Source organism: Leptonychotes weddellii, chromosome 9, assembly GCF_054177405.1.
Source record: "Leptonychotes weddellii isolate Sample4059 chromosome 9, ASM5417740v2, whole genome shotgun sequence".
Taxonomy (NCBI): domain Eukaryota; kingdom Metazoa; phylum Chordata; class Mammalia; order Carnivora; family Phocidae; genus Leptonychotes; species Leptonychotes weddellii.
In genome coordinates, this window is record NC_138377.1 from 73387771 (window position 1) to 73415594 (window position 27824).

Sequence of the window (27824 nt, forward strand, 5' to 3'; positions counted from 1 at the left end):
TGGGTTGGCCTTACCTGGAATCTTCCAAAATAACTCACCTTGGTATTGTTGATCTGATCAGTTCTGCCTGGAAGACCAGAAAACAGGGAAGAGAAGAGAGGACAACATCCAGAGACAATTCAGAGATTTTAACTCAACAGGCCACCCTGCTGGGCGAGCTCTGGACAACCTGGGAGCAAGGTTGGGGAAGGAGTGGTTGTCTTTTCCCCAGTAGCCCACAAAAGGCAATTAACATTCCAAATTTCTGATGTCCTTAAAATTTCTCAGAAAGTACAAAGGCAAGCTAGGCTATGCCTGGAAATAGCATCCAATTTGATGAAGTTTTAGAATATAAGTGAGGTTCAGTGGGGTGGAGTCCGGAGCCGACAACTAAGAAAGAATTCTTGAGACCTCTTTGGTGCAAAATGGTGGTTTATTGAAGCACGGGGACAGGACCCGTGGGCAGAAAGAGCTGCTGCCCCGGGGTTGTGAGGGGTGGCTGATTATATACTTGGGGGTTGGGGGAGGTAAGGAAAAGTGAGGTTTCCAAAGGATTTTTGTATGTTAAAGAAGACTCACAGGATACCAGAGGCCATTGATTTGCCATTGTCAAGTTAAGGTTGTTTTTCCTTCTAGTAAGGCATGAACAGTAAGAGAGTTGGGAGCTTCCTGGAGAAACATTACACTTTGCCCACTTCAAGTATCTGTCAATGGGCTGCAGATTATAAGGACATTTAATTGTATCTACATTCCCTTCTGGAAGCTAGGCCATTGATAGAAATGCTTTGTCCTCGTAAATTGCTAAGACTTTTGTAAACTGAGGGAGACTCCTGTCCTGCAAGACTGTGATCTCTGTCAGTTAACCATTTGTTTTTCCTTTAGGGAAGCCAGGAGTGCCTGCGCAATGTCCCACATACTGCATGGGTGGGGGGTGTAGGATACCAGCTTCTGCTTGATCCTCAGCTAGCCTTCTGCTCCCTCATCAAATTGACCAGACTCACACCTGGATCTCAGGAATGAGAGAGAGAGAGGCTGAGTTATAGGCCTGTGGTTTAAGCAGCTGATCAACACCCTCAGCTCTGGTAGCCCTCAACTTCTGTTTGGCTGAGATAGCAGGGCAGGAGTGCTGGGAAGGAGCTTCCTTATAAAGGGACAGGTGTCTGGAAGGCAAAGATTCTTGTGGAGGAGGAGGGAAAATGGGAAGGGCAGAGAGGGTCCTGTCCCTCAGAGTCAGGAGCCAGGAGTCAGGCTCACACATGAAGGGGGGCTGTGTCACACACAGGATCCCATCACCACCACAGTCCCCACACACCATCACACAGGCACAGTCTCACATACCCACTAAGACATCCCGGCAGTCCCCGCACACCCAGCTCTGGGAACACAGGAAGTAGAATTCAGGGAGGAGGGAACCTAAATTCTGGAAAGCCTTCTACAGAGGGAGTGGGGAGAACAGAAGGCAGGAGAGAGGAGGGCAGAAGGCCGAGGGCTGTCTGCAGTCCATTGACAGAAGCCACAGGGGAAAGTGGCTACTGAGACTCCAAGCTTGGTGAGGGGATGTTAGCACCAACCGGACCCTAGGGAGGACAAACCTCACAAAGGAATGGGGGGGTGGGCGGACAACAGCCCAGACTCTGAGGCCCAGAGGGAATCAGAGAGGGGAAATTTTCTGAGAGCCACTGGTTCAGTGCAACTCCTTGAGTCCAAATTAAGCCCAAAGCTGGGAGTCCGAAGCCCCCAAAAAGCGGGATCTCGGACCTGTTGCGAACTTCAGGACTGAGATGGGAGGCGAGTCTGGAGAGCCCAGCTTAGCACGTGGTTCTGTCCCAGAAACTAAAAGGTCTGCGCAGCGTGACCCGGGCTTTAAGAGAACAAGGGAGGGAATCGGGAAGTTTTCAGCAGAGCCCCAAAGCCCAGCCGGGGCCGGAGCGGGGGCGGAGGGGGGGGGCTGGGAAGGGGGGCACGACCAGTTGTGACCACAGTGAGTGATCCAGGCTCCTTAGCTGCCTGTGCGGGATGTGGGCCAGGCCCATTAGGAGTGAAGGGGTCCAGGAGACCGGCTCTGCAGGTACGTGGATCGGGGCGCGAGCCGAGAGCATGAGCGTGTTATCACCCCAATTTGGGGGGTATACTGAGGCCTGGGGGCCGCAGCCGTTGCTGCTGTTCCACGTGTCACTTCAGACAGTCTGGAGCGGAGGGTAGAGGCGCCAGAATTGACAGCTCCTTGCTCAGACCGCCCCTCCCCGCCCCCTTTTCCAGTTCCGCACTCCGCCCCAAACGGCGCCGTTCCCCTTTTAAAGAAGCGCCCGGGGCTCCCATCCTCGCCGCGCCAGCCCGCCCGGGGCTGCGGCGCCGTTGCCCTTTTAAGAACCAGCCGCCTTTAACTCTCTCCTAACGGGGCGTCCCGGCGGGGCTCGCGGCGCCCGACAGAAGCCCGCCTCCCCGCGCAGCACTTCCGGACCCCGGCGTCGCCCTTTTAAGAGGCAGCCCCCAGCAGCGCTCCCCCCGCCCCCTGTTGCCGGCGCGCGAGGTGGGGGAGCCCTGCTGGAGCGGAGCGCGCCGTCCGCGCGGCCACTGGAGACCGGGCGGCCGGCGGCCGGGCAGGCGGCGGCAGCAGCGGATGGGGACGCGGAGCCGGGCGGCTGTGGCGGCTGTGGCTGTGGCGGCGGCGGGGAAGCAGCTGACGGGCCGACGGCGGCGGCGGCGCTGGCGGCAGTGACTGATCCAGGCCCCGGCGGCGGCTGCAGCGACGCGGTGGAGGGCTGCGGGCGGGCGGCGTGAGGAGCGGCGGCGGAGCGCGGAGCTGCCGGGAGCGGAGGGCGCCGGGCCGCCCCTTGTCCAGTCCTCGCAGGCCGCCAGGCCCCCTCCAGCCGGGGCCGTGGAGCACCGGGGCAAAGGCCGGGGCCCCCCCATGAAGGAGCGCGACGCGGCCCCGGCCGAGCGGGGCAAGCCGGCCACCTACACCGGGGACAAGAAGGCGAAGATGGCGGCCAAGACCAACAAGAAGTGGGTCCGGCTCGCCACCGTGTTCGCCTACGTGCTCTCCGTGTCGCTGGCCGCCATCGTGCTCGCCGTCTACTACAGCCTCATCTGGCAGCCGGTGGGCGCCGGGACCTCGGGGGGAGCCGCCGGCCCGCCCCCCGGCGGCTCCAACGCCACCGGCCCGTCCGGGACTTCGGGAGCGGCGGCGGGGCCCAATGCCACGGGGTCGTCCCGCCGCGAGGCACCGCGCGACGCGCCCCCGCTGCAGGCGGCGCGGCCCATGTCTCCGGAGCCCTCTGCCGACAGCCCCCTGGCCGGGCCGCTGGAGCGGCCGCGGGGCCCGGAGGAGGACGAGGAGGAAGCGGCGGCGGCGCCGGGGAGTCGTTGAACCCCTCCGCGCCAGGGGCGGCCGGGAACCTTTCTCCCCTCCCCAAGCCCGGAGGCAGGACTTTGCAGCAGGACGGGGCGGGGAGCCCACGGGAGTGACCCCCACGGGAATGAACGCTCTCCCTTCCCCGCAACGATCACTAGCTCGCCCCGAGAGCGGGTGGCCTGCAGCCCGATCTTCAGCCAAGGGACCACGATTCGCCGGGGGCTCGGGGTTTGGTCTTCCTAGGACCGTGCTGCGCCAGGGCCCTGAGCCATAAAGGGAATGGGGGGAGGGGTGGGGAGATCCCAGCTCCGAACCCTTTTTCGCCGCTAGCTCTGGTGTATCCTATGTGCAGGAGTGACTCGGGCTTTCCCCGCAAGACTCAGGGGAAGGAGGGAGCTATAGGGGCTCTTTAATAAGCTGAAGCTCTCGAAAGGAGGGCACCAAAAGTAGTGGAGCTCAGGTACGTCAACCCAGTTGCAGTGGCCACAGATGCATTTAATTTATAGATCCCTGTATATAGTTGTTGACATATGCACTAGAAGCTATAATTACACAGAACTATATGTATCCTCCCACAACCCTGGGTAGCTACCCACTGATGGGGTCATGCAAGGGCTATTTGCTGACCCCCAAAGTGCAGCTAGCCAGAAGGGCACAAACACTGGTTTTTTTGTTCTTGTTTTTGTTTTTCATCACCCACTCTATTCCCCCTATTTCAGAAAGATAGGTTTATGACCCTAAAGAGTATAATCATCCTTAGACTTGAAAGGACAGTGGAAAACCTTAGGAGAAGTAGAAGCTGTTTAGGGAGGGTGGAGAACGAACTCATCCCCTCCTCTTCCCACCCTAGTGCCCCCACGGAAGAGGCTTCCTGTTGTGGCCCTAAGTATCTGGATATGGGCCAGGGAAGAAGGAAGGGAAAGAGCAATGCCTCTGTGCTTCAATCCTTGGCCTTCTCACAGAGTTCTTTTAGGAAGAGCAAGCTTTTGTAAGTAGAGTGGCTCAAAGTGTTTTTATTTTATTTTCCCCTCCTCAAGATCTTGTCTTGTTCCAGTAATCACCCTTGCCTTCCCTCTTTCCTGAGCCTGTAAGTAACAGTGTAGCCCTGCAATTAGGGTGAAATCTGTTGTGAAACCAGAGCTCTGAGCACGTTTTATGGTTTTGAGTTGCATTATAGAATCAGAAAGGCTATAAGGTGGGCTTCAAGCTCAGGATTGTGCTTTGATGGCCAGTTAATGGACCAGCGTGGGAAAATTACATTGGTTTGTCTTTACCTCTCCTGATAAACCCTACTTATATGCAGCCTATACTTCGATGGAGATGAGAAACACCAAGGGAAGCGACATCTGTATAGTTCTGGGACAGCAAGAATTACACATCCTCAATTTGGATTCCATTTCCTTCTGCCACTTGCTTTTAGGCAATTGAGTGTGGGTAGTGACAAGATATCAAACCCCTTAGTGTTTCCTTTTTGGGAAATGAGGCACTTTAAAAAAAAAAAAAAAAAAAGACAAAAACTTATCCACCTGAGTCCTAAAACAGTTTGTCTCCAGTTTTCTGGCCTACACTCTAGTTAGCTCTGATCGAAGTTTACAGGACAGCAAGTCTTGCTTTAAGCCATGTTCTGTTGTGGGCAAGGTAACAGCAGCTGAGCTGTCATAGCCTAGGAGCAGGCTGGGAGCACCCCCAAGGTGTCTTGGCTGGAGATTTCTGAGCAGCTGATGTGACTTTGGTCATTAGGAAGCCTTTGAGGCCTTTTTAAATTTTTGGTGGGGGTCTGGGGGTGGGGAAGAAACATAAAATGCCACTTTATAACTTCAATAATAGCCTGTAATTTATATTTATTGTGTGAATTTTTAGTCCTATATTTTAATAATTTGTAAATTGATCTCTTATTCCAAGAATCCTTTGAACTTGCAGGAGGACATCTGGGAATCCAGTCCCCTGTCCCCATCCCTGCATTCTGGACTGCTGAATCCACTTTGGGATGGATCAAAGAGTCTAGAGAGACCACTCGTAGGTCCAGCTGCTGGCCTCCTGACTCTAAAGCCTGCACTGGAATTGGGACATTAGCTGCAGCTCCAGCTGTGAACATGACCAGAGACATTATTTATAATTCAGCCATTTAAGATATACCTGTCCTCAAAAAGTCCTGTATATTTTTTAAAAGTTTTATTTTTCAGGTGAACAAAAATACATTCTAAGAACTCTACATAAGCCTGTGTAAGTTGACCATTTCTTTTTCGTACCCCTTGGGGAAGGAGTAGAGGTTGGAAGAAGAGCCGGTCCGAGAGGTGGTGGATGGATGTTGATGAATAGGTGTAGGAGGAAAAAGCAATTGCCCTGATGTTCTCTGTGCCTGATGGCTTGACTGAATTGATTAGTGAAGGGTAGCAGGAATGCATCTTAGTCGGGAAGCAGTCATGGGGTCAGATGAACAGTGATAGCTAGCTCAGCGACCTTTTACCAACCTTTAAAAACGTTTAAAAGGTTCTGCATTTAAAGGACTCTGAGCAGATGCCTAGCTGAGGACGCTAAGGGACCAGTGAGTATACATATTAAATTATTACACGCCGCCCCCAAAAAAAGAGTTCTTACAAACACCGAGCTGGCTCAGAGCTGGGGTGAGGATGAGCCACCTGATAGCATCACTCTTCCCACCGTTAAGCCACCGGCCCCTGCTTAGTTCAAGAAGCCCTAGCACGGGGAGGGACGCGCTGATGCATCCTCAGTGGCTGGTCAGAGCTTTGTCTACAGGGGAGCAGGTGAGAGAGCCAAATGGCTGAGAGGAGGTGTAGGTTGCTTCAAAGGTGAGGCTTTTTCTCCCCCTAAAGCAAACAATAAAAGGCATGTGGGTGAAAAGGAAAATATGAGGGATTAGTTGTGCTGCAAAATACATGGCACACAGTTGAGCTGAGCTCATTATCAGACAATGCTGCCCAGTACAAAGTGGAGTGAGAAGCCAGTGTCGGTGGGGCCCCCTGAGGCCTGCACTTCTCCAGAGCTGTTGGGGGGTAGCTTCTGTGCTTTTACATCAGCTCGTAGTCTGCAGGGGAGCCTGGAAAAAGTCCGCCCTTCTTTTATTTCCCTCTTCAGCCTACACAATGGCTTTCTGTGAGAGGGCTTGGTAAGGCAGAGCAGAAGGGAAGTGAGAGAGTTTCCAGGGTTCTTCTGGTCACCCCCCCTTTGTGTAGATGGTGACATGTGGCTTTTGCAGTCGCACACGGCTTCACACACTGGACACATACGGCAGTGTGTGCGGCAAGGGCCTGCTGGCCAGGACAGGTTCGGGTTGGTGGGGAGACGTGGTTGGAACAGCTTTATTTTCACGGGTTAGACCTGAGCTGCAAAATTGCCCATCAGGAAGGAGAGGTCTGTGCAGAAGGGTTACTTTCCTTTAACTGCTTTGCCCCTGGACAGCCAGGATAATTTCCAGGTGTTTACTTCTATTAGAAGTCCCCGTGTGCATTTACTCCCTGGCGGCCTGAGGAGATCATCCTCTCTTGAAAGTGAAGTTTCGGAGGGTGAAGGATCAGGAGTTTGCTAAGCTGTTTAGACTGAGTTTGTGTTGGAATCCTTTCTTTCCCCAGTGATGCTGAGGTGCAGAGAAGTGTTTCTCTGAAGTTTGAAGCAGAAGAAATAGTTTTCTTCCTAACAGCTCTAGATTTCTGCACAGTATGAGACCACAGCTTGGGAAGATTTTCTGTCTACCTTGTTTTTCAGTTTTCACCAGGGAATTCTAAGATACCATGTTCTTCAGTTGAGTATTTATATCCTGTTTTGAAATGCTGAGCGGAGAGCATCTACTTGTTTCTACATGTTTCTTTAAGGGGAACCGAAAGGTCAGGTCCCGAGCTTTAGGGCTACCACAGCTATTTAAAAAGGGTAATAATTGTCCTCCCCTTCCTGTCTGCAGAGAATGGAGGTATTTCTGGAATTGCAGTGCAATAACAAAAGGGCCACAGCTGTATACTTTTTTTTTTGTCTCCCTCAGTGGAGGGGGGGTGGACCCCAATAGCTTTGCTTGTTTCACGGGACCAGCACTAAGCTCGGTGCCTGGCACATAGCAGTAGGTGCTCAGAGGTTGTTGGTCATCTGGTTGATCATTGTGTTAGATAGAAGTGGCCCTAGTATCACTGTGGTGTCACTGTTGTAATCCATTTGTGTTCCCACATCCACAGCCCACAGTCTGGTTCAGGGGAGTAGACGGCTAAAGAGAAGCCCTGCAGACCGCAGCTGCACCAGCCATTCTGCCCACAGTCTCTGTTTCCAGGGTGAAGGAGTTGGGCCTGGCCTGCCTGCTCTTTCCAGGCACCAGAAGTCCACAGCTCTATCCCATGCAGTGCTTAATGGGGGCAACATAGAGTACGTGGCCCGTTCGTTGTCCCCTCTGTCCTGACCCTATGGCCCAATGCTGAGCTATAAAAATACCTGCTTTCTCGACAGTTTTTGGTCACATCTGTTTTACTTGCTGACATAGCTTGTGGGTTTCTGCTGCCAGAAAACCTGTGTTAGACTCTTTGTTCCCTCCAGCAGCTAATTTAAAAAACACAAAACTTTTTTTTCCCTTTAACCACACACCCAGACTCTACCAAGCTCTCTACCCTCAGTGCAGAAAAAGCCGTGGCTCCAAGTCCTACACTGTGTACATGAGCCACCTGGTTAGTAAGGAGCACCTGGGCAAGACGAGTTTCCGTATATTCTATAAATATTTGTTAATATAAGGGACCAGAAAATTCCCACAAAATTCTCACCCTCAAGAAATTTACAGTCATGCCAACAAGAATCTACCTTTGTTACAGCCCTGTTTCCTTAAATTCGAGAATCTGCTTTTACAGTAGCTTTTCAGTTAAACAGCAATATGATTCTAACTTGCCTTAGAATATTTTCCACGAACCACTACAATTAATCCAAGAACTATTTACTTAGTGCCTACAGTGTGTCAAGTAAGGCCTCAAAAGCCCCCAAACCGACTTGTCCAGGAAAACAATTCCGTTGATTACCAAGGCATTCCTTTTAAATCTACCTCTCTCTGCTCCCTCTGTGTTCAGATTCATGAGCCCAGGTCTCTGCCCAGCTTGTGACCTGGAGGCCCCTCTCAGCTCCCTGCTGGTAGTCTGGGCAGGATTGCGTCACGGCAGTCAGCCTCTGTGTGCATGGCCAGCTCACGGCTTCACGAGGACCCGGGGCTGGGGTGCAGGCCGTGGGCTCTAGGAAGGGATGCTGAACTGGAAAATAGGAAACTTGCAGACTTGGTAATGACCCTGGTTAGGGCCTTGGCCCTGCTTTTCCTCCTAACCCAATGGGAATTCATGAGAGCAACTGGAGGGAATCGATGTGACAGGGCTTGGAGATCTGGGGACTAAAAGTACCATGTATACGTAGGAGGTAATAGAGTTTCAAGTGAGTGTCCATCCCTTTGGGCAAAATGATGCCTGGAAAGAGACGTGAAGGGGCAGGTGGTAGACGTTACACCCCGCGCCCAGAGCATCCGCGTCAGCATCACCTCGGAACTTGTTAGAAATGCCATGTCTTAGGCCCCCTCCCAGACCAAATGAATGAGAGCTTCAGAGGGTGGAGCCCAACTTTGTGTTTTAACTAGCCTTCCAGGTGATTCTGACAGTAAAATCTGAGAACCACTGGCCCAGACTCTCCCTCTGATTCTGGAACTTAGGGTTTAGGTATTTCTGTTTTGACAGATGGCTACAAGGTGACTTTTGGCCTTTCTTCTTGGTTGAAGCCAGCTGCCCTGCTGGGGAGAAAGGAAACACCGTATCCCCAGAGTTTGTAAGAAAAAGGGAAAAAAGCCTGCGTTCTTCGTTATTTTTGAAGGTGCCGGGAGAACTCGCCCCGGAGAGCTCGTTAAGAAGGACGCAGGCCTGCAAGAGTCCACTCTCCCCTCCCACAAAGGTACTGATGTGTTTGCCTCACCTCCTGCCCCGGGGCCTGCTGCTCTTCGAGTCAGTCCTTAAAAGGAGCAGTGGGTGCCACATTTGTTCTTTCTGGTGCCAGGTCTGTGCTGTTTCACTTCGCCGGCGTCAAGTGGATGCTTAATGAGAGGCTGTGACGCAGGCCGGCAGACTTGAGAGAAAGCAGCCTCAGTCTGTGCTTTCTGCAGCTAATCTCCCTGCCTTCCCAGCCTCGGGTTCTCGCCTCGGTGAGGTTGTGGTCACCCAGGGGCAGCCCTCACTCAGAAAGAGCTGCTTGCTGGGGTCTGTGCATACTGATAAGTGACTGGAGAGGCAGAGTGAAGTGGTATCTTTAGTTTCTCCTATTCCCTTGACCCCCCCCTTCCTGACCTAGTCCCCAGAATAAAAAGAGATAGATAGCCACATGGGGATTGTAGCCATTTCCTTTATGGGTTTTTTTTTTCGGGGGGGGCATGGGGGGTGGCTAGTACCATCTTTTCCTGTTTTTTCCTTTTTTTTTTTAAGATTTTATTTTTTATTTTTTTATTTGAGAACGAGAAAGAGAGAGAGTGAGAGAGAGCAAGCATGAGCAGGGGGAGGGGCAGAGAGAGAGGGAGAAGCAGACTCCCCACTGAGCAGGGAGCCCGATGTGGGGCTCAATCCCAGGACCCTGAGATCATGACCTGAGCCAAAGGCAGATGCTAAACTGACTGAGCCACCCAGGCACCCCCATCTTTTCCTGTTACTCCTGTCCCTGAGGCCAGGGTTGGGGCTGGAGTTGACTGGTGGTCAAACTCTCCAAACTTGCGCCTAGTTAGATAGCTAGGGATTCCCCAGTTACCTGTCCCTTGACCATAGGAAAATACAGTCATCCTGCTCATTTGGGCGAATAAACCTTAACTCTGGGAGGCATAGAGCAAACCCCACAAGGGAGGTTTGATTCTGGGGAAAATAATAAGCAAAGACTGTGGTGGAGTCCATGAGATTACCACTGGTGTTAACGGAATAAACGAGGAAACGCTGAGTTAGGTAAGTTGGTGTGTGGACTTAAGGGAAATGCTGAGGGCAAAGAATACCCCAGTAAGAGCAGGGTCACTTTGTGAGGCCCTTAACTCCAGTCAACTCCCCCAGGTGAATAAAGGAAGCTCGGGCGCCTGGGTGGCTCAGTTGGTTAAGCGACTGCCTTCGGCTCAGGTCATGATCCTGGAGTCCCAGGATCGAGTCCCGCATCGGGCTCCCTGCTCGGCAGGGAGTCTGCTTCTCCCTCTGACCCTCCTCACTCTCATGCTCTCTGTCTCTCATTCTCTCTGTCTCAAATAAATAAATAAAATCTTTAAAAAAAAAAAAAAGGAAGCTCACTGCCCTGGAAGGCTGAGTAAACTTTACAAACCATCCCTTATTTCCCTGAAGTGTACCAACCCCAGTGATGATGAGACCAAAATAGGAGGTAAAGGAGAAAATTGAAAACAAAGTAGACAGAGATCAAACCAAATAGCTACTTCATTTATTCAACACATTTGACTGAGTGCCAGGCTACTGTTCATAGAGTGTCTACTTAGTGGGCGGGGCATGTTTTGCATACTCTTTAATTTTCTTGACAACACTTCAAGGCTGTTACTGGCCCCATTTTGCAGATAAGGAAACTGAGGCTTTGGAGGGTTAACTTGATCAAGGTCGCCCAGCTAGCTGATGACAGACTTAGGTTAAGATTCAGTCTGTTGGATTCCAAGGCCCATGTCTATTCCACTCTACCATGCTGCCAGTCCTCCAAAAACATACCTCCCTTGCAATCTGGTCTGTTGCTCCCTTCTGCCCAGGTGATAGGGGCTCAGGACAGAGCTATCTTCTGCCCTTTCCACCCTCCTTGTTTTTTTTTTTGTTTTGTTTTGTTTTTTATTTTTTTTTTTTTTAAGATTTTATTTATTCATAAGAGACAGAGAGAGAGAGGCAGAGGGAGAAGCAGGCTTCCCGCTGAGCAGGGAGCCCGATGCGGGACTCGATCCCAGGACCCTGGGATCATGACCTGAGCCGAAGGCAGACGCTTAACCATCTGAGCCACCCAGGCGCCCTCCACCCTCCTTGTTATGAGGCCTTAAGTCAAGCTGTCCTCTCCCTACTCTGCGGAAAGCTTCCTTCTCTGTTCCTCCAGCTCTGTGCCTGGGTTCCTTAGAGCTCTGTCTCATGAAGAACTTCCCATCTTTGAGGAGAGTCTTGTCAGTTGGTTGGAGAAGAGATTCTGAGAGGAAGTCTCCCAGCCACGCCTTTAAACAAGGGAGCCAGGAATTGCTACAACCAGGCTTCCGTGGCCCTGAGGTTTGTGGAGGGGTATCCACGCTTCCCTCCTGCTCCATAGCTGGTTCCATCTGAGGGGAGGAGGGTGGCCACCGTAGCTGCTGGCTCCCTTATCCTGAAGAAGGGCTCCCCCTTTTTTTGAGAAAAGCTCAGTGATACTTGCCTGGCATTACAGTCTTCCTACGGGGAAGATGTCCTGGGCCAGTCTCCACACTCTCCAACCCCTAGTGACTCCCAGGACAGCCTGGGAGAGAAGCCCTCTTTCTCGATAGCCCTTCATAACCCAGCTTTCTCTCCTGCTTAGGTCCTGTTGTGAGGGCTGAACCAGAGTTCTGCCCGAATGCTATATCCCCATCCCACAGTCAAACATACCTTGGCCTACACTCCCTAATGAAGGCCTATCTGTACAGTTGGTAGCACTGGGGGGTTGGGGAGTAGTTTGTGAATCTTAGAATTCAAATTCTTGATCATGATTATTTTTGGAGACATCTGAATTCAAGGGCTCTGCCTGAATCTGCTCTTCCCCAGCTCCGTCCTTTGGGTCATGGGTCAAGTCCAGGGTCATGCTCCAAGTGCATCTATGGATGACTGGAGGGCAAGAGGAAACTTGAGCTTGGAGTCATTCACCTTTACCTATTCATGTCTCACAGGGGTCTTCTTCCCACGTGCATAAGAATATTCCCAGGCCTTTTCAAAATTCCTCTAATCAACCCCAAACCAACCTCTTCCACCCCTTCACCTCATGCCATTCCCAACCAACTTCCTCACTCCCCACTACAGGAAGTTGGCACCACCCACTCACTGGCCTCTCAAGTGTCTTCCCAGGTGCCTCAGCTTTCCACCCGACTCCGAAGCCAGGAAGCTCCCACCTGGCGGGGGCGGCCCTTGCCGGGTCCCCCATACAGCCAGCAATGAGTCCTCAGAGTCTAGAGTCTGTCTGCCCCTAGCCCTCCGTAGATTCTAGTCCAAACCCTTGCTACTCAGCCTGTGGTCCAGAAACCAGCAGCCCAGGTGTCACCAGGAGCCTAGTAGAAATGCACATTTCCAGGCCCACCGCAGACCTACTGAATTAGAGTCTGCATTACTCTGCACCCTCACGTGTGAGGAGCACACTGATCTGCTGACAAAACACCCCGTCCTCACGCTTGCTGAGTAGAGGGGGTGGAGGGTGGAGCAGGAACCATTGAGGAAGCCCCAGCTGTGACCCCACAGTTTAGCCCTCACTGACAAGGGAGCATCCTTGGGGATGATCTAGACACTCCCTAGAGAAACCAGAGAGGCTGGGGAGGCCCGGGACCCTCAGCCGAGAGGAAGAGCCCCCGCAGGGCCAAAGAGGAGGGGAGCAGAGGGGGCCACAGGGGGAGAGCCACGCGTGGTGAGGGAGGAAGGGGCACCTGCCTTTTCGAGCAGAGGTGAGATGGTTCTCTCTGGGCTCCTACCACCGTCGCCAGCTCCCGCCAGGCTCTGCCAGCCAAGAGCGGCTCCTGCTGTGCGGCCTGGGGCTGCGGGAGGACTGGGTTTCTCCCTCCCTCTTGCTGGCGGAGACATCATCGCCCATCGGCCGCACTGCCGCTAGTGGGTGCTCAGGAAATGTTTGTTGAATCGAATAATTCACCAGCCGGGGGCCTCGGGGGAGGGGCGGGGACGGAGACTAAGTAGGAAAGACGCCTCCCGAAGTTGTACTGAGCTAGAGTCACTTTCTCTGTCCCTTGTCTGAGTCCTTGCTTTGGCGTGCCCGCGGTGCAGGGGAGGTGTGTGGGGGGGGGGGCGGGTAGGAGATGGCAGGAAATGGCCCTGGGCTACCCCCTGCACCCCGTTGATGCTGTCTTGACGGTACACTTGCTGTCTGACCTGGGTGTGGGGGAGGGTATCCCTGATGATGAGCTCGCCACCCTCCTGTGGGGAGAAGAGGCTGCCCTCTCCCCACCCCACCCCAGGCCGTTTCAGAGAGGAGCCCTTTCCAGGGACCCTCTCTTTTGCGGAGGAAACCTGAGCTCTGCTCTTCTGTCCCCAGCTCAGTCCCTACCTGCTGTGGCCTCCCTTCCTTCGAGGCTCAGCCTCCTCTTCCAGAAAGGCTAGAGGCTGCCAGCTGATGGCTGAGATTCCCCTGCTTGGGCCATCCTGGGAGTTTGGGGCTGTGTGTCCCCTAGGTGCAAGGCAGAGGCAGGGGAAGGGGCTCAGGCCTGGACTGGTCCTGCCAGCTACCGAGGCTGCCTGCACCTGAAGAGCCAAAGCCGCAACTGGAAAGAGAAGCCAGGCCTCGGGGGTGACAGAGGCCAGGAGAGCTAGGTGCCAAGTGCTTCTAAGCCTCCAGTTCTTGCCATGGCAGGGAAGCTTGTGGCCTCGGTGGCAATGGACCCAGGACAGGGCTCAACAGCCTCAGAGACCAGGGGTGGCATAGGAATACACCAGGAGCTTTACCTGCAGGTAAAAACACACCTATGCACAGGATGTGCCCATGAGGGGCAAGGAAGGACAGCTCCTTGCCCTCCCAGTGTCACCCCACTAGAGAGTTTGCCCAGCTGCTCAGACCGCCACAAGCCACCAGCATCCAGATACTCATCGCACGCAAGAGTCCTGCCTGCGTTCTTCCCTCCTCCTCTCCCCAGCCTGGCCCCTGTGCTCCCAGGAGCTTTGCTCAGCATCTTCCTGCAGGGCCAGGCCGTCCTGTCCTGCTTCTCACACCTCCTGGGCCCCTTGCCCTTTGGCTCATTCCTCTGGGGGGCCTGCTTCGTTGTGCCAAGCCCTGCTGGACCCCAGGCTTGCCAGACCTGTCTTCTCTGGGCTCTAGCGGCCCTGCTCCTTGTGGCTCAGAACAAGTCTGTACTTCCGGCTCAGCCTGGGGGTCACTCCACCCCAGGAGCTGCTCGGAGCCATCCGGCGAGGACACAGGGTTCTCCTGGGCCCCGGGCCTTGAAGTGAGCGTGCACATACTCTCCCCGGAGCCGGGGCTACTGGCCCCTCCTAGAGAAAGGTCAAGGGGAACCAAGTCTGTGCTTTGTGGAGAGCCAGGGACTGGACTGGCTATGGAGTCTCCTGACCCCCTTTTTGGCCCCCCTGGGGATCCTGGGGCTGGGCTGGTTGCTGGGGCACTTGTGGGTCGGCCCAGCTCCATTCTGCTCTGCTTCTGTGAATGCTCCTCCTCACTCCGAGTCTTTCTGGTACTTTGGCTTCCCTGAAACAAGACATTGGCCCTGCTGGCTGGCGGATTCAGAGCTCATGTCCCTAGCCCGCCCCATCCTGTTCCCAAGCACCCACCTCCTGGCTCTCCAGCTCCTCCTTGTCTTCCTTCGTTTCCCACCTGTAGGAACACAGCACGTGGCAGGCCCTGCTCCCACCCACCGCCCTTCACATCCGTGGCTCGGTAGCCAGTGGCCCCTGTTCCCAGGGAGCAGCCAGAGCTGGAACAAGGCCCCAGGAGGCGTCCCTTCCAGCCTGACCTTGTTCCCCAGCCAGCCATTTCCTCTGAACACCACCCACTTCAGCGCCATCCCAGGTCCCCAGCTGCTGTTTGTGGCCAAGCCCGCAGCACCTCGAGTTCCGTGGGGACTCTGGACGTGTCCCTGCCTGCACTACCTGGGGAAAGGCATGCCCAACTTCCCCGGGGGCAAGGCAACTGCTGTAATTACTGTCGGCCTCCCCACCCCCAACCTCATTAACCTGCCTCCAGGCAGCCCCAAGGACTGGAGCAGACACCTGGACCAGTGCTGGGCCTGACCTCCCAGGGGCAAGGGAGATCCAGGAAGCCCAGATGCTTCCCCTGATTTTGCCCGCTGCCACCTGTTACCTGCGGGCCCTGCCGGTCAGCCTCTCTGTCCCCCGGGCTTTGCTTCGTGTGGCCGACACCACTGAGGGTCTGCTGGGTTGCCCACCCCGAGTAGTACCACCTGCAAGAGATGGTCCACAAATTAAGGAGAGAAGAGGGTCATGGCAGCCCAGCTCCTTCACCAGCTCATGCGACCCTGCTCCTTCTCTCCCAACTCACCTTTACCATCAAGGGACAGTGGTGGGGGCTGTGACTTCCGGTGGCTCCTGGGACCTAAGTGAGGCAAAGGAAATGGAGAAAGAGTGGGGTGATAAAGGATCCAAAGCAGTAACACCGGTCTTCCAGGACTGGGAAGCTGTCAGTCTTTCTCTTGGTCCAGGTGTGGATCTTCTGACTCCCCAAAAGATCCCGGGTCTGGGAATCAAGAGGGCTGGGTCTCTGTGCTCCCTTTGCCATTCCTGGCTAGGCAGCTGGCGGAGTCTCTCCAGCCCCAGCTTCCTCATGTGTAAAACCAAGGGGACTAGCCATTCTAAAAGCTCCGTTCCTGTAACAGGCCAGGGGCAGGGAAACAAGCTTTCACCCATGAGGGACCAACTTCAAAAGGATCCCAGTGCAGACTTCTTGTGAGCCTCCTCCCCAGACCTTCTGGGGCCAGAACCCAGGGGAGGAGCTGTGGGTTTGGAGGGTGGGGAGGTGCCCTGCTCTGACAATGAGGGAGAGGAAGTAAGATGTTCTTCCATGCCTCCTTCCAGCTCCAAAAATAAGTGGCACACCAAGAGACAGAGAAAGGAGAGGAAGCACTGCGGGGGGGTGGGGGGTTGGAGAGGGGGCTGTGATAAAAGCCAAGGAGGGAAAGGGGGTGAGGTGGGTCTTGGCTCACCCCTGGTGCCGCCCACCCTGGCCGGACCCTCTTCCCAAGGCTTGCCGGAGTCCTGTAGCCTGTGGAGCCAGAAGGTCAGGCTTCTTTGGGGTGGACACAAGCTACAGCAAGACCCACGAAGCCACTGCCTCCCCCAGCCCCAACCCCAGAACCGACGGCAAGAAGATGATGGTGGGCCCAAGAAAATGGGGGACCCGGTGCCCACCCTGAGCCCAAGTCCCCACCACAGGGCCCAGGCAGAGCCTTAACCACCCTGGAGAGGGTCCCACCAGCCCTCCAAGAAGCATCCGCAGTTAGTCCTACCCCAAGCCCCACAAGCATGTCAGTCCAACGAGCTGCCCAGCCCTGCCACCCACGTGGGCTTGGCCTTGTCCAGGTCCCATGGGCGGCGCCAGTCACCCTGTGCATCTCTATGCCTGGCCACGCGGGCCAGGTCGATCTGCTCCCGCTCCTGCTTCCACTGGGCATAGTCCCAGCCCACCTCCACGGGTCCCCCCTTGGGCCGGTGGGGAACTGGGCCTGGGACCAGGCCTGGACTCTGGGGCTCCCGAGCACCCTGCAAGGAGAAGACACTCAGCACCATGGGGAAGAAGCAGGAAGCCTTGGACTTGGAGTGGAAATCTGGATATTACCAACCCCTGCCCCTCAAGGTTTTGACATCCCCATCTGAAAATGAAATCCGTTCCATCTCTGACACGTTCGTTCACCATAGGCACGGTTTCCACCCCCTTGTTAGCTGTGTCTTTGGGGCAAGTTACTTAACCTCTCTGTGTATCATTTCCTCATCTGTAGAATGGGGCTAATAATAGCGCCTATCCACTGGGTCATTGCAGGGGTGTGTGGACAGGCCCAGAGTGGAGAGGCACCCAGCCGCGGTGAGCAAGAGCCAGGACTGGGGGCTGCTGCCACCTAGAGGTCACACCTGGCACATGGCCCACCCCAAGGCCCCCACCTGCTCGCCATCAGAGATCCAGTTAGGGTAAGGGGCTGACCTCTGACATACCCCATCAGGGTAAGGCCCACCCAACGTGGAGACTGGCCAGAGAAAGGAAGAAAGAGTGGGAATTCTTGCTGGTGCTGCCTGGGCCATGTCGCCAGAGATAGGGGACATAAGTGACTCAGCTTCTCCGCCTCCCCCAAATGATGACTGCCACTTTCACGTCCCCGTTCCCTCTTGAAGATGTACTTTCCGTGCAGAATCCGAGCTGATGGCCATCTGCATGGAGGGGGTCTGGCCCAAGCCCCTTCCACGTGACCCTTCTGCGCCCTGGTTCCTTGCTCTGGTGGGCTTCTCACTTACGATCCGTTTGGCCTGGGGGGAGGCGGGATGGGCAGTGTGGCACAGCCTGGTAAGAAGAGGCTGCTGGCCTGATTCCTGGGTTTCCCCCACCCACCCTGCTCACCTCAGCTTTGTTTTCCATGGTCACAGCCAGCTCTACCCGTTCCCCCAGGCAGAAAGTACCAGGGTGGTCCTCCACCTCCTCATCCTCAAGCATCTCATCGGCTGCTCCAGGTCTGAGGGGTCTTGCCCAGTTCCGGCTGACCACCCGCTTCCCCTGCAGAATGAGATGTCGTGCCCTCAGACCACATGGCCAGTGCTGAGCAGGAGCTGGGGACGGAGTCCTCTGGGAGGTTCCCCAGGCTGGGTTCCAGCCCTGGCCCTCCCTGGAATGCCCACAGAGGAGATGATTCCGTGGGGCATTCACATGCCAGTGGCATGAGGTTATCCAGGGACCGGGGCCACCCCGGGGTCCAAGATGCCACAGCAGCCTGTCATCTCTGAGCTGGGAAATCCAGAGCACTCAGACAATGGGGCTTTGTCCCTCAGACAGTGCTCCTGGCATTGAGCCCCCCTTCTCTGTCCCTCTAGGGTTGGGGGTTTAGGAGTGGCCTGTGATTTGGAGCATAGGTACAGGGCTGCGGGGCCCCTAACTTTCACATTCACCTGGAAAAGGGCATGAGGAGGATTCTATTTGGTGGCCTTTCAGCTGTGGCCCTTTGGGGTCAGAGGGACCGCAGTGGGCTGGGCGGCCTCAGGCTGGGAGCTGAAGGGTGAGCCCCAGAACTGGAAGTGGAGGAAACAGAGGAGCGGGAACGGTTGTCCTTCCCAGACATGGGCTGGGCCTCCGGCACCTCACCACCCTCTCTCCCTGCAGGGGGGGCGGGGTGGGGGGGCTTACGCCGGGGACCTGGCTGATAGTGACAGTGAGGCCATCGGGTCGGAGGAATTCCGCTGTGGTCACGGCCATGTCCCCCTGCTCCGCCTGCCGCCGGTCTTCCTGGATCTCCTGCGGGAGGGCCCGGGGTCAGCACAGGCCATGGCCCCCCAGACACACACAGACAGGCCTACACAGAGAGACGCCAGTGGGACCACCAGGGGGCAGAGGCACCGCATCACAGCGTCCCCGAGAGCCTCACAGACTTTCCGAGATGGACCACACCACCGTAACTCTGGCCCCAGGCCTAGCGCCCGCAGGGAAAGACCACGGTGCAGGGGTCTGGGGGTCAGACAGGCAGTGCCAACCCAGCCGGTCCTCCCAGCCCCCGTCACGACCCACTCACCTGGTACCTGCGTAGTAAGGCCTGGTTCTTCTTTCGAAGGGCAACGATCCTCCGATCCAGCTCAGCATCCTTCTCTTCCTGCCTGCTCATGGGTGACTCGGCTCCGTGAGGCCCCTGCAGAGGGCCAGTTGGGGGGGTGGGGGGGCAAGCTCCTGACTGCTGGGCCCATCCCTTATCAGGCCCCTAACTTTGACATTCCCCTGAGAAGCATATTCTTACCACGAATGGACCCCGGCCCCAGAGCTAGGCTCCCAAGGGGAGATGGCACGTGGAAGGCCCCAAGGCCCCACCCTCCTGGGCTTCTCTGCCTGTCTCTCTGCCTCCTCAGGGGCTCGGGTCAGGGCCTTATACCCAGGCCTGCAGCTCCCAGCAATGGGCTGCCCCTCCCCCCCGGGCCCTCCAGGGAGCTCCACTGCTGAGCAGAGCCTGGAATGAGAGTTATAAATGGCTCTGGCAGCGGAACCTGCCGTGACTGGGAAGTTGCCAGGGGATTCGGGAGGTCGAGGGGGGGAGCCGCTCGGCTCCCAGGCCCAGAACCACAGGAAAAAGAGAGGCCCCAGCTGTGTCCTGGGCTCCCAGGCCCTGGGCCCCACTCCCCAGGCTTGTGCCCAGCCTGTGGGAAAGAGCGGCTCCCACGAGCCTGGCCTCCCCAGGTCCGGAGAGACAGCCAGTCCCGTGGGCGGGCCCAGCCGGGGAGCCACCCTAAGCAAGCCAGGCCTCTGCCCCGAGACCCCAGGTCTCTCCCTGTCTGGCCGCAGGGTCTCCGTTGCAGCCAGTGGCCCTGCCCAGCCCCCCACCGGCCTAGGCACAGCCCTCGTCCTCCCAGGCCCAGCTGTCCCCAGCTGTCCCCAGCTGCCCCCGGAGTGTGAGGGCCTGGTGTCCCAGCCTCCGCCCCAGCCCCAAGAAGCCCCCCGCCAAAGGTGAGGTGCCACTCACAGCTGAGTGCATGGCAACAGTGGGCACCGAGAGAATTCCAGAGCAGCCCCGGGGGAGCCAGGGCAGGAGGGAAGCCGGAGCGCCGAGCCTACGGAGCCGGAGCCGGGCCTCTGCTGGCCTCTCCCTGCCGGCTTCACTGCTCAGCACACGAGATCATGTTGTGATTACAAAAGCCTCCTCTGGGCTCCCAGCCAGGAATGCGCACCGCCACCCCCACCCATCCACTCTCAGAGGGCAAGGACCGGGGCGCTGGCCCTGCCCAGCACCTCTCCCAGCCCGGCCCAGCGTCCCCAGAGACACAGGCAGGAGCCTCTCTCTGTTGGGTTGAGCCCACACAGGGGGCCTGGCTGCCCCAGGCCCTGCCTTCTCTGAGGCCCTATGCCCAGCCGAGCCCCAGCCTGCACCTACCTGCAGATGGACGGGCAGCCAGCATAAGCCTCCATCCCTCCCAGTAGTGAAGAAAGGCCTACAGGGTGCAGCTGAGCCCCTCGGCCATCCTAGTCTGAGGGCCCCCACCTCAAATGAGCCTCCCTTTACCGTCCTTATCAGCTCAGGTTTAGCTCATTTGAAGGCATTGAGAAGCTTACCTCCCCTAGGCCACCAAATACAACTACATACCTGAAATAACACCATTAGCCGTTCCTTTAGGTTGAACATCGTCTTCCCTGTGTTTTAAAGCCCAGCCACTTCTGAGAGGCTCAGCTGTTCAAGTCTCCCCTCGGTGTGGGGAACGGGGCCCTCCTGCAGGGCCCATGCTACCGCAGCTCCGAGTCAGCCGCCAGCCCTCCCCACTCAGGGTCCTCACTCCGGGCCCTTCCTGGCCTTGCTCTCCACGTCTGGCCTTTCAGCCTCTCCCACCCCGAGAAAAGAAGCAGCCTTTCTCAGGAAAATCTCTCCCCAGTTCTTCCCAATACAGCTGAGGCTGGTCCCTCTGCCCAGGGGAGCAGCGTGCCTGGTGGTCCCACTCTTGGAGCCTCCGGGAGCTGGAGCTTGGGGTGCTGGGGGGGGTGGTCTCTGTATCAGGGGTACCTGTGGTCTCTTTTAATAGCTACGAGGCCCCAACCTCCAAGCCCTAAAGGGAGGGTCAGAGGTCACTGCATCCCCCACATCCCTGATTGACCAGGCCTCAGTTTCCCTAATTCCATGCTCTGTCTCCAGAGCAGAAAGCCCCGCTGCTCTCTCCTTCCTCCCCAGACCAGCCCAGTCAGCCAGGGTTTCAATCTCTGTTCCCCTTGAACCGTGTCTTCCTGCCACCCTCCCACCCCCTCCACCGTCAGCCTCTTTCCTGGCCAGGCCTTCACACAGTACCCCTGGCCCCACACCCAGTCTCCACGGCCCCAGAGTTCCCATCCTGCTTGGAAATGCCACCACACTCTCTCTTCCTTTCCTGCCGGATATTCCCCCTGAGTCAGACTCCCAGCAATGATGATACACCCAGGCTCCTCTCCCTGAGCCAATCTCTGTCTCTCTGTCCTTCTCCCACCCTCTCTGCGTACTGCCTGAAACAGGTTGCTGAGTTCCAGCCTAGCCCCCGGAAGGCCAGAGGCAGGGCCCTGGTGGGGTGGCAGCCCAGCTTCCCACCACCTGCCCTACAATGTGTTGTTGGAACTGGGAGGCCTGCCCAGCACCAGCCTGGGATGGGGAGATGCACCAGCTGAGACCTAATGTTCTCCATCATCTTTGGAACCCAGGCTCCCCAACCAGGCCTGGGGCAGTGGGGTGTAGCTACAGGAGGCTACAGGGGCAAGGCCAGGTCAGCTGTGCTCCTCACTCCTGTTCCCAACTCTGTTGGGGCGGGACAGCTGCAGGGGAACAGGAGGCCTGGGTAGCAATCCAGCTGTCCCATAGGGTGGGCGACCCGGCTCTTCTGGAAGGGCCTGCAGGCAGAGACTCTCCTAACCCAGTGACAAAGGCCTCGGGGCCCATCAGGCTGCAGCCCCACGTGCCCAGGACAAACCAGTGATCAGATAGGACCCCACAGTCGCTGGCCCCTCCCTTCCCAAGTGTTACACAGTATGTCATACCTCAGAGCAGCCCCTACATTCTCCTATATTCTCCAGAGTCCCGTATGTGTTTATCTGCTACCCCACCGGACAGAGGCTCTCTAAGGACAGAAATGGTGAGCCAAGTGCCTCCAGATCCCCAGGGCCTGGCACAGTGCCCTTATAAACCACAGACCCTGAGGTGCCTGGGTGGCTCAGTCGGTTAAGCGTCTGCCTTCGGCTCAGGTCATGATCTCAGGGTCCTGGGATCGAGCCCCGTGTCGGGCTCCCTGCTCGGTGGCGAGTCTGCTTCTCCCTCTCCCTCTGCTGCTCCCCCTGCTTGTGCTCTCTCTCTCTCTCTCTCTCAAATAAATAAATAAAATCTTAAAAAAATAAAAAAAATAAATAAACCATAGATGCTCCCTCAGCACTTGCAGAGCAAATACATGCGTGAATAAGCCATGCTGTCCTGTGCAGGCCTGTAGGTATTCTACGCATATGCTTTTACTGCCTTTCTGCACCCAGAACACACGCAGCCTGAGGCCGGCGGCAGCAGCGAGGGCCCCTACAAAGTGTAAAGGCCGCTGTCTGGGGAAGGTAGGGGGGAGACCACGTGTCTGTTACTCCCTGCCACCACTAGAGGACAGCAGAGTCACAAAGCCTGATGAAGTGGGGGTGCTCTTTCCCTTCTTCCCTCGGCTCCCCAGCTCCTCTCCCTCTGAGTCTCTAATCCCCAGACTAGAGAACTCCTAGCTCAGCCAGAGCAGAGAAGCGATACAGTTGTAGAAGCCTCATTTTACTGACGAGGAGGCCCAGAGAGGTAGCGGTATCGGCCCGGGGCACACAGCCTTTGCGTCACACCTGAGACCAGAAGCCAAGGCACCTGCCACCCAGCCAAGCACTCTCCTGCCCCGCCCCACCCCCAGCTGCCCTCGGAAGGCTGTTTCCACAGCAACTTCACCCTGTGCCCTCGTCCTCTCTACCCTGAGGTGGACCCGTTGTCCTAGCACCTCAGCCATGGGTCCTGGTCACATCTCTTCCCTGGCTGGTCTCCCACCCTCTCAGGTGGGCCTGCCAGCTGGGCCCACAGCCCCACACCGGGAGCTGACCATATTTGGGCGGTATTTGTGGTCTGGGTTTACAGACCCCGAGCTCATCCTGAGGACAAGATGGCTGCAAGTCTGGGGATCCTCACTGAGGAGGAAAGAGGAGAGAGGTCTGCAGGGGAGGAAGGGACTCTCTGGACCACACACCGAGACTGGGAGCACAGACCTGAGAGAGGCCCCACTCGTGGGCTTCGTTCACTGCTTCCAGAATGGCTGCCCCTGCCCGTGGCCGATTAGTAACATTTAAGCACTCCGGCCTTTGCCTGCCCTCAACCTCGTCCTAATATGAGGCAGAGTGGGATGGGGGAGTCCCGATTAACTTGACCCTCACTGGCTATATGACTTAGCTAAGTCCCTTATCTCTCTGGTCCTCATCTGCAAAATGTGGCGTACCTCCTCCTCCGAGTCGCTGGCAGATGAAATGAAATAACATGTGATATCCACATCTGGAACGATGTGCGACCCAGAGTAGAGGTCAACATAGTTTGCTTCTTGCCTCAGGTGAGCATGGGAGCTACGTTCTGGATGCTATCACTGCAGCATCCTTTGAGGGGCCCCAAAGGCTGCCTCCCGCTAGCCTGCTGGGATCTGGACACACTGAAGCCCTCTGAAGTATGAGGCTCACTTGTAACCTGGTGGGGAGATCCTGAGGCACCCCCTCAGCATCCTCTCTGAGCCTCCCTTCATGCTGACCCCTGGCTGCAAAGCCGGCAAGGCCAGCTTCCTGCCCCACGCCGACTGCTCCCCCACCCTCACCCCATGCCTGTCCCCTCTGAAGTCCCAGCTAGTGCTGGTGCTTCTGGAAGCAGTCTCTGTGCTTCACCTGCCTCTGTTCCAGCAGGGCAACAAGAGGGCCCAGTTCCGAGTTCACATCCCAGTGCCCAGGAACCATTCCTGGCGGGGCCCGAAACTTGGAGGTCACCAGTATCACGTTCTCAGCTCTGGGTGTGCGGATGAGTACTGAAGAGGATGGGCAAGGCTGGATCACATGAGCCAGAGAATAGGCAGGCGACCCTCCAAATGGGAAAGGTCAAGAGGGCGGCTTAAAGCCTCCTGGGTTTCATTTCCTGCAAACCCATTCCCCATCAGGGCCAGTCCTGGCTCAAGAAACTGCTCTCCTGACTCCTCCTGGCCTGAGGTCTGTGTGGAAGCCTCTCAGGGCAGGCCAGACTATGCCTGGGTGGGGAGGACTCAGAGTACATGAGGTAGGGCAGAAGGGACAGGCCCTGGCCAGGCTCCAGCCTCTCCCGAGAACAGACATGCCAGAGCAGGGTGGGACTGAAGCCCTTTGAGGCATCAGGAGGCAGAAGGAAGGCTGCTCTGGGGACCTGCTCCTCCATTCTGCTTTCCAGGGCACACCCAAGGCTGGGACATCACAAGATTTCCAGCTCTGGCCCGGTGGCGGTGAGAGATGAATCCTAGTGTGTGACTGAACCCCCTGGGGTCTCCCTTGTTGGGGGCCCTTTTCTCCACCGTGAGTGCAAAGGTGACTCCCAGTGTAATTTTCCCAGGACCCAGGCCTGCCTCCCACCCCCAGCCCAGAGCTGCCCACCACCAGGAGCTGAGTGCTGCCCTGTCAAGTGCTCGCCCACCATATTAACGCGGCACCTGCTGTATGCTCTCTCTGGCCCAGACGATGAGGGAACCAAGAGGCGAGACCCCGACTCCACCTCTGAGGCACTTGCCAACACCAGGCTGCAGTTAGCCTGAGGCCAGGGCAGCACAGGGCTCAGGCCAACCAAGGAGTTTTCCAGGTGAGCTTCAAGGGGATGAGCAGATTCAGCAAGGGGATGGTTGAGAGAGGGCATTCCATAAATGAGTCACGGGAAGTGGCCATGGCACAAACAGGAGGGTGTGTTCGGATCCTGGAGGGAGGGGTCTGGGTCGGGCAGAGCAGTGGGGGTCCAGGGAAGAGTGAGCAGGGGGGCCTCGGGAGGCCTCAGAGCAGTAGCATGGGGGTGGGCAAGGTGGGGAGGGGAGGAACCAAGACAGCATCGAGGACTCAGGCCTAGGGGTCCTCACGGATGTGGGGAGCAGGCCAGCTCTGCCCACATGCACCCAGGGGGCTCTTGCCTCGGGGCAGGCAGAGAGATTGGAATGCTGGCACGGGACAGGCAGGCTCTGGCCCCCCCACTTGCAGCGTACCACAAGGGCCTCCGAGGGGAGGTGGGGGTGGGGCCATACCCTCTAGGCGTAGGGGAAAAGTCTGGCAAGGTTTTGAGGAGTAGAAAGAAGAACAGAGGCCCAACAGAAGGCAGAAGGATTGTTGAGAGCTGGCCTGTCCCACTGAGACAGGGAAGGGCCTTTGGAATGGCCAGGTGCATCACCCAGCCTGGTGGCTTCAAGACAGGGAAAGAACAGCCTGGGTGAAAGAGAATGTGTTGTAATGCCTGGGACACCATGGTCACCACAGGGAAGAGGAAGCATCCTCGGGGCGGGGTGGGGAGAGAAGTAGGGTAACCAATTGCCCTGGCTTGCCTGGAACTGATCCCGTTTGAGCACTGAAAGTCCTGCATCCAGAACACCCCTCGGTCCTAGGCAAACCTGGATGTTTGGTCACCTTAGGGGGAAGGAGGGTACTACAAGAGGCTGGGGCAAAGAGGGAATGTCGTGGGAGCCTCTCAGGAAAATACTCAGTGATGCCAGAAGCCAAAAATGGTGACGTGTCCAGCAGGAAGATCCCAGTGTGAGCAAGGGCAGGAATGATGAGGCCAGGAAGACAGTAGGTCATCGGGGCTAATCCTGACAATAATAAGAAACACCATGTTGGGACACCTGGGTGGCTCAGTTGGTTAAGTGTCCAACTCTTAATTTCAGCTCAGGTCACGATCTCAGGGTTGTGAGATGGAGTCCTGCACTGAGCTCTGAGCCTAGTATAGAGCCTGCTTAAGATTCTCTCTCTCCCCCTCCCCCAGCCTCTCCCCAACCATGCACACATGTTGGGGGCGGGGGGAGGGGACGTGCTCTCTCTCTCTCTAAAAAAAAAAAGAAAGAATACCGTGCACTTACATACAACCCTGCCAAAGGCCTTACACCTGTGATGTGATTTGATCTCATCAAACTTTGAAATCTGTGAATTAACTAGGGCAGGTGTTGTTAGCTCCTTTTTGGAGATCAGGGTCAGTGACCTGCCCAGGAGTCTCTGTGGTGGGGTGGGGGGTGGGGGTCTCCCCAGGGCACCTTGCTGCATCAGTGAGGCCAATGCCTAGCCCTGCACACTCTCTCCAGCGCATGCCCAGGACCAGCCACCTTTGCCCTGTTGACATGAGAAAACTGTCCACCCGAATTGTGTAAAGACACCTGGCTCTCGGGGCGCCTGGGTGGCTCAGTCGGTTAAGCGGCTGCCTTCGGCTCAGGTCATGATCCCAGGGTCCTGGGATCGAGCCCCGCATCGGGCTCCCTGCTCAGCAGGGAGCCTGCTTCTCCCTCTCCCTCTGCCTGCCTCTCTGCCTACTTGTTCTCTGTCTCTCTATCTCTCTGTCAAATAAATAAATAAAATCTTAAAAAAAAAAAAAAAAGATGCCTGGCTCTCCTGCCTCCCTCCCCAAGCCACAGGGCAGCCCAGGGGCAGGGCGGTGCCTCGCTGGCTCTGCTGGCAGGGATTGAGGTCACAGAGAGTGACATCCTGCCTGCCTTCTTGGCCTTCACTGTCAGTCAGCACCCTCCCTGAGAACCCCCATCCGCAGCCTCTATGGCGAGGGGAGACTCCCTTCCGCCTCTCCGAGTCTCCCTGAGCCCAGCCTCTCCCCTCCCAGAAATGTCTCTTCTTGCTCCTCAGAGTCCTTTCTTCTCCACTCATGACTTTCTGGCAGGGAAGACCACCTCTCTCAGCCAGACAGTAAGTCCAAGCACTTGAACATTCACCATTTTTTTTTTAAGATTTTTTATTTATGAGAGAGAGAGAGAAAGCAAGAGCACACAAGCAGGGGGAGCGGCAGGCAGAGGGAGAAGCAGACTCCCCGCTGAGCAGGGAGCCTGATGCGGGACTCAATCCCAGGAGCCTGGGATCATGACCTGAGATGAAGCAGACGCTTAACCGACTGAGCCACCCAGGCGCCCCAAGTTCACCATTTCTAAGGCATTGTACCCAAGGAAGGAGCGGACACACCCATGGTTGAGACTCTGCTCACTCACATCTTAAGGTCGGGCAGGGAAGAATCCACACACATCCTCCTCTGCTGTAAATTCACCCTGCCGTGCGCACCACTGCTATGGGCATCCTCACCTGCTGCAGGCCTCCCCCACCCCACCCCGGCCCCGGTCGCTCTGTCCTAGCTGCTCTGTCCGCCCCATCAAGACAGGGGCACCTGCTCTGCCCAAAGCCTCCTTGCCTCCCACAACCTGCCTGTAGGACTCAGACCCTGACTCCAGAGATGGTAAGAATGGAGCGTGGAGCCCAGGGCATTGGGCCCCCACTGCACACCTCAGCCCTGCAGCCCCACTGTCCCCTTTGGGGGGTCCCTGAGGATGCAGGCCTCCTTTCAGCCTCCTGCCAAAGGCTGGGGGTGGGGGTGGGGAAGTCATACCACCAGGGTCCCCCGAAGGGGAAAAGGAGGATTCCCAGAAGAGGGGGGCTTGCAGGGCAGCGAGGGACGGGGCATGGGTGGATGCAGGCAGTGCCATTCCCGAGGGATGTGGGCTGGAGGGTGGGATGCCGCAGGAGCCCACCGCTGTCAACTTCCTGGGGCTCTGGCGGTCCTCTGGGCTCCGACACCCTGAAGGCGCACAACTGTGTACGTGATGGATTAGTAACACCCCACCTTCTCATGAACCAAAGCCCTTTGCCCACGATGTTACTAGAGCAGGCTGGAATTTTTCTGAAGAGCATTCCTGAAAGGAAAGGCAACGTAAGGAAAAGAGGCTCAGGCTCCGGATCCGGAGGTCCTGATTGGTACTAACTACACACTGGCTGGGGGACCTCAGGCAAGTTTCTCAACTTCTCTGAGTCCTGGCTTTTTTTATCTATAAAAGAGGGGGAAATAATAACCCCTTTCTCCAAGAGCTGATATGAGATCATTGATAGTGTAAAAGCACCTGACACAGGAACACTTTCCTTT

At 56.5% G+C, this 27824-nt stretch overlaps 2 protein-coding genes across 8 annotated transcripts; one reads left to right on the forward strand and one right to left on the reverse strand.

The window, feature by feature from the left end:
- Positions 1–1977: 1977 nt before the first annotated feature.
- Positions 1978–9666, forward strand: INAFM2 (InaF motif containing 2). The gene is made up of 2 exons (XM_081830894.1): positions 1978–9244; positions 9347–9666. The coding sequence occupies exon 1, from the start codon at positions 2891–2893 to the stop codon at positions 3347–3349; it is 459 nt and encodes a 152-aa protein (XP_081687020.1). The 5' UTR covers positions 1978–2890; the 3' UTR covers positions 3350–9244; positions 9347–9666.
- Positions 9667–10725: 1059 nt separating this feature from the next.
- CCDC9B (coiled-coil domain containing 9B) lies at positions 10726–19840 on the reverse strand. Of its 7 annotated transcripts, none has more exons than XM_031038165.2 (11): positions 19680–19839; positions 18744–18857; positions 18371–18469; positions 17585–17737; positions 17368–17493; positions 16538–16737; positions 16182–16240; positions 15521–15574; positions 15323–15422; positions 14794–14836; positions 10726–14710 (listed from the first exon to the last, which is right to left on the reverse strand). In XM_031038165.2, exons 1-11 carry the CDS (start codon positions 19689–19691, stop codon positions 14174–14176), a joined length of 1497 nt encoding a protein of 498 aa, XP_030894025.1. In that variant the 5' UTR covers positions 19692–19839; the 3' UTR covers positions 10726–14173. The 7 variants fall into 7 exon arrangements, with proteins under 7 accessions (XP_030894025.1, XP_006742528.2, XP_030894026.1 ...); XM_006742465.3 differs by having other exon boundaries at positions 18362–18469; positions 19680–19838; XM_031038166.2 differs by lacking the exon at positions 19680–19839 and adding an exon at positions 18127–18246 and having other exon boundaries at positions 18362–18469; positions 18744–18759.
- Positions 19841–27824: the final 7984 nt, after the last annotated feature.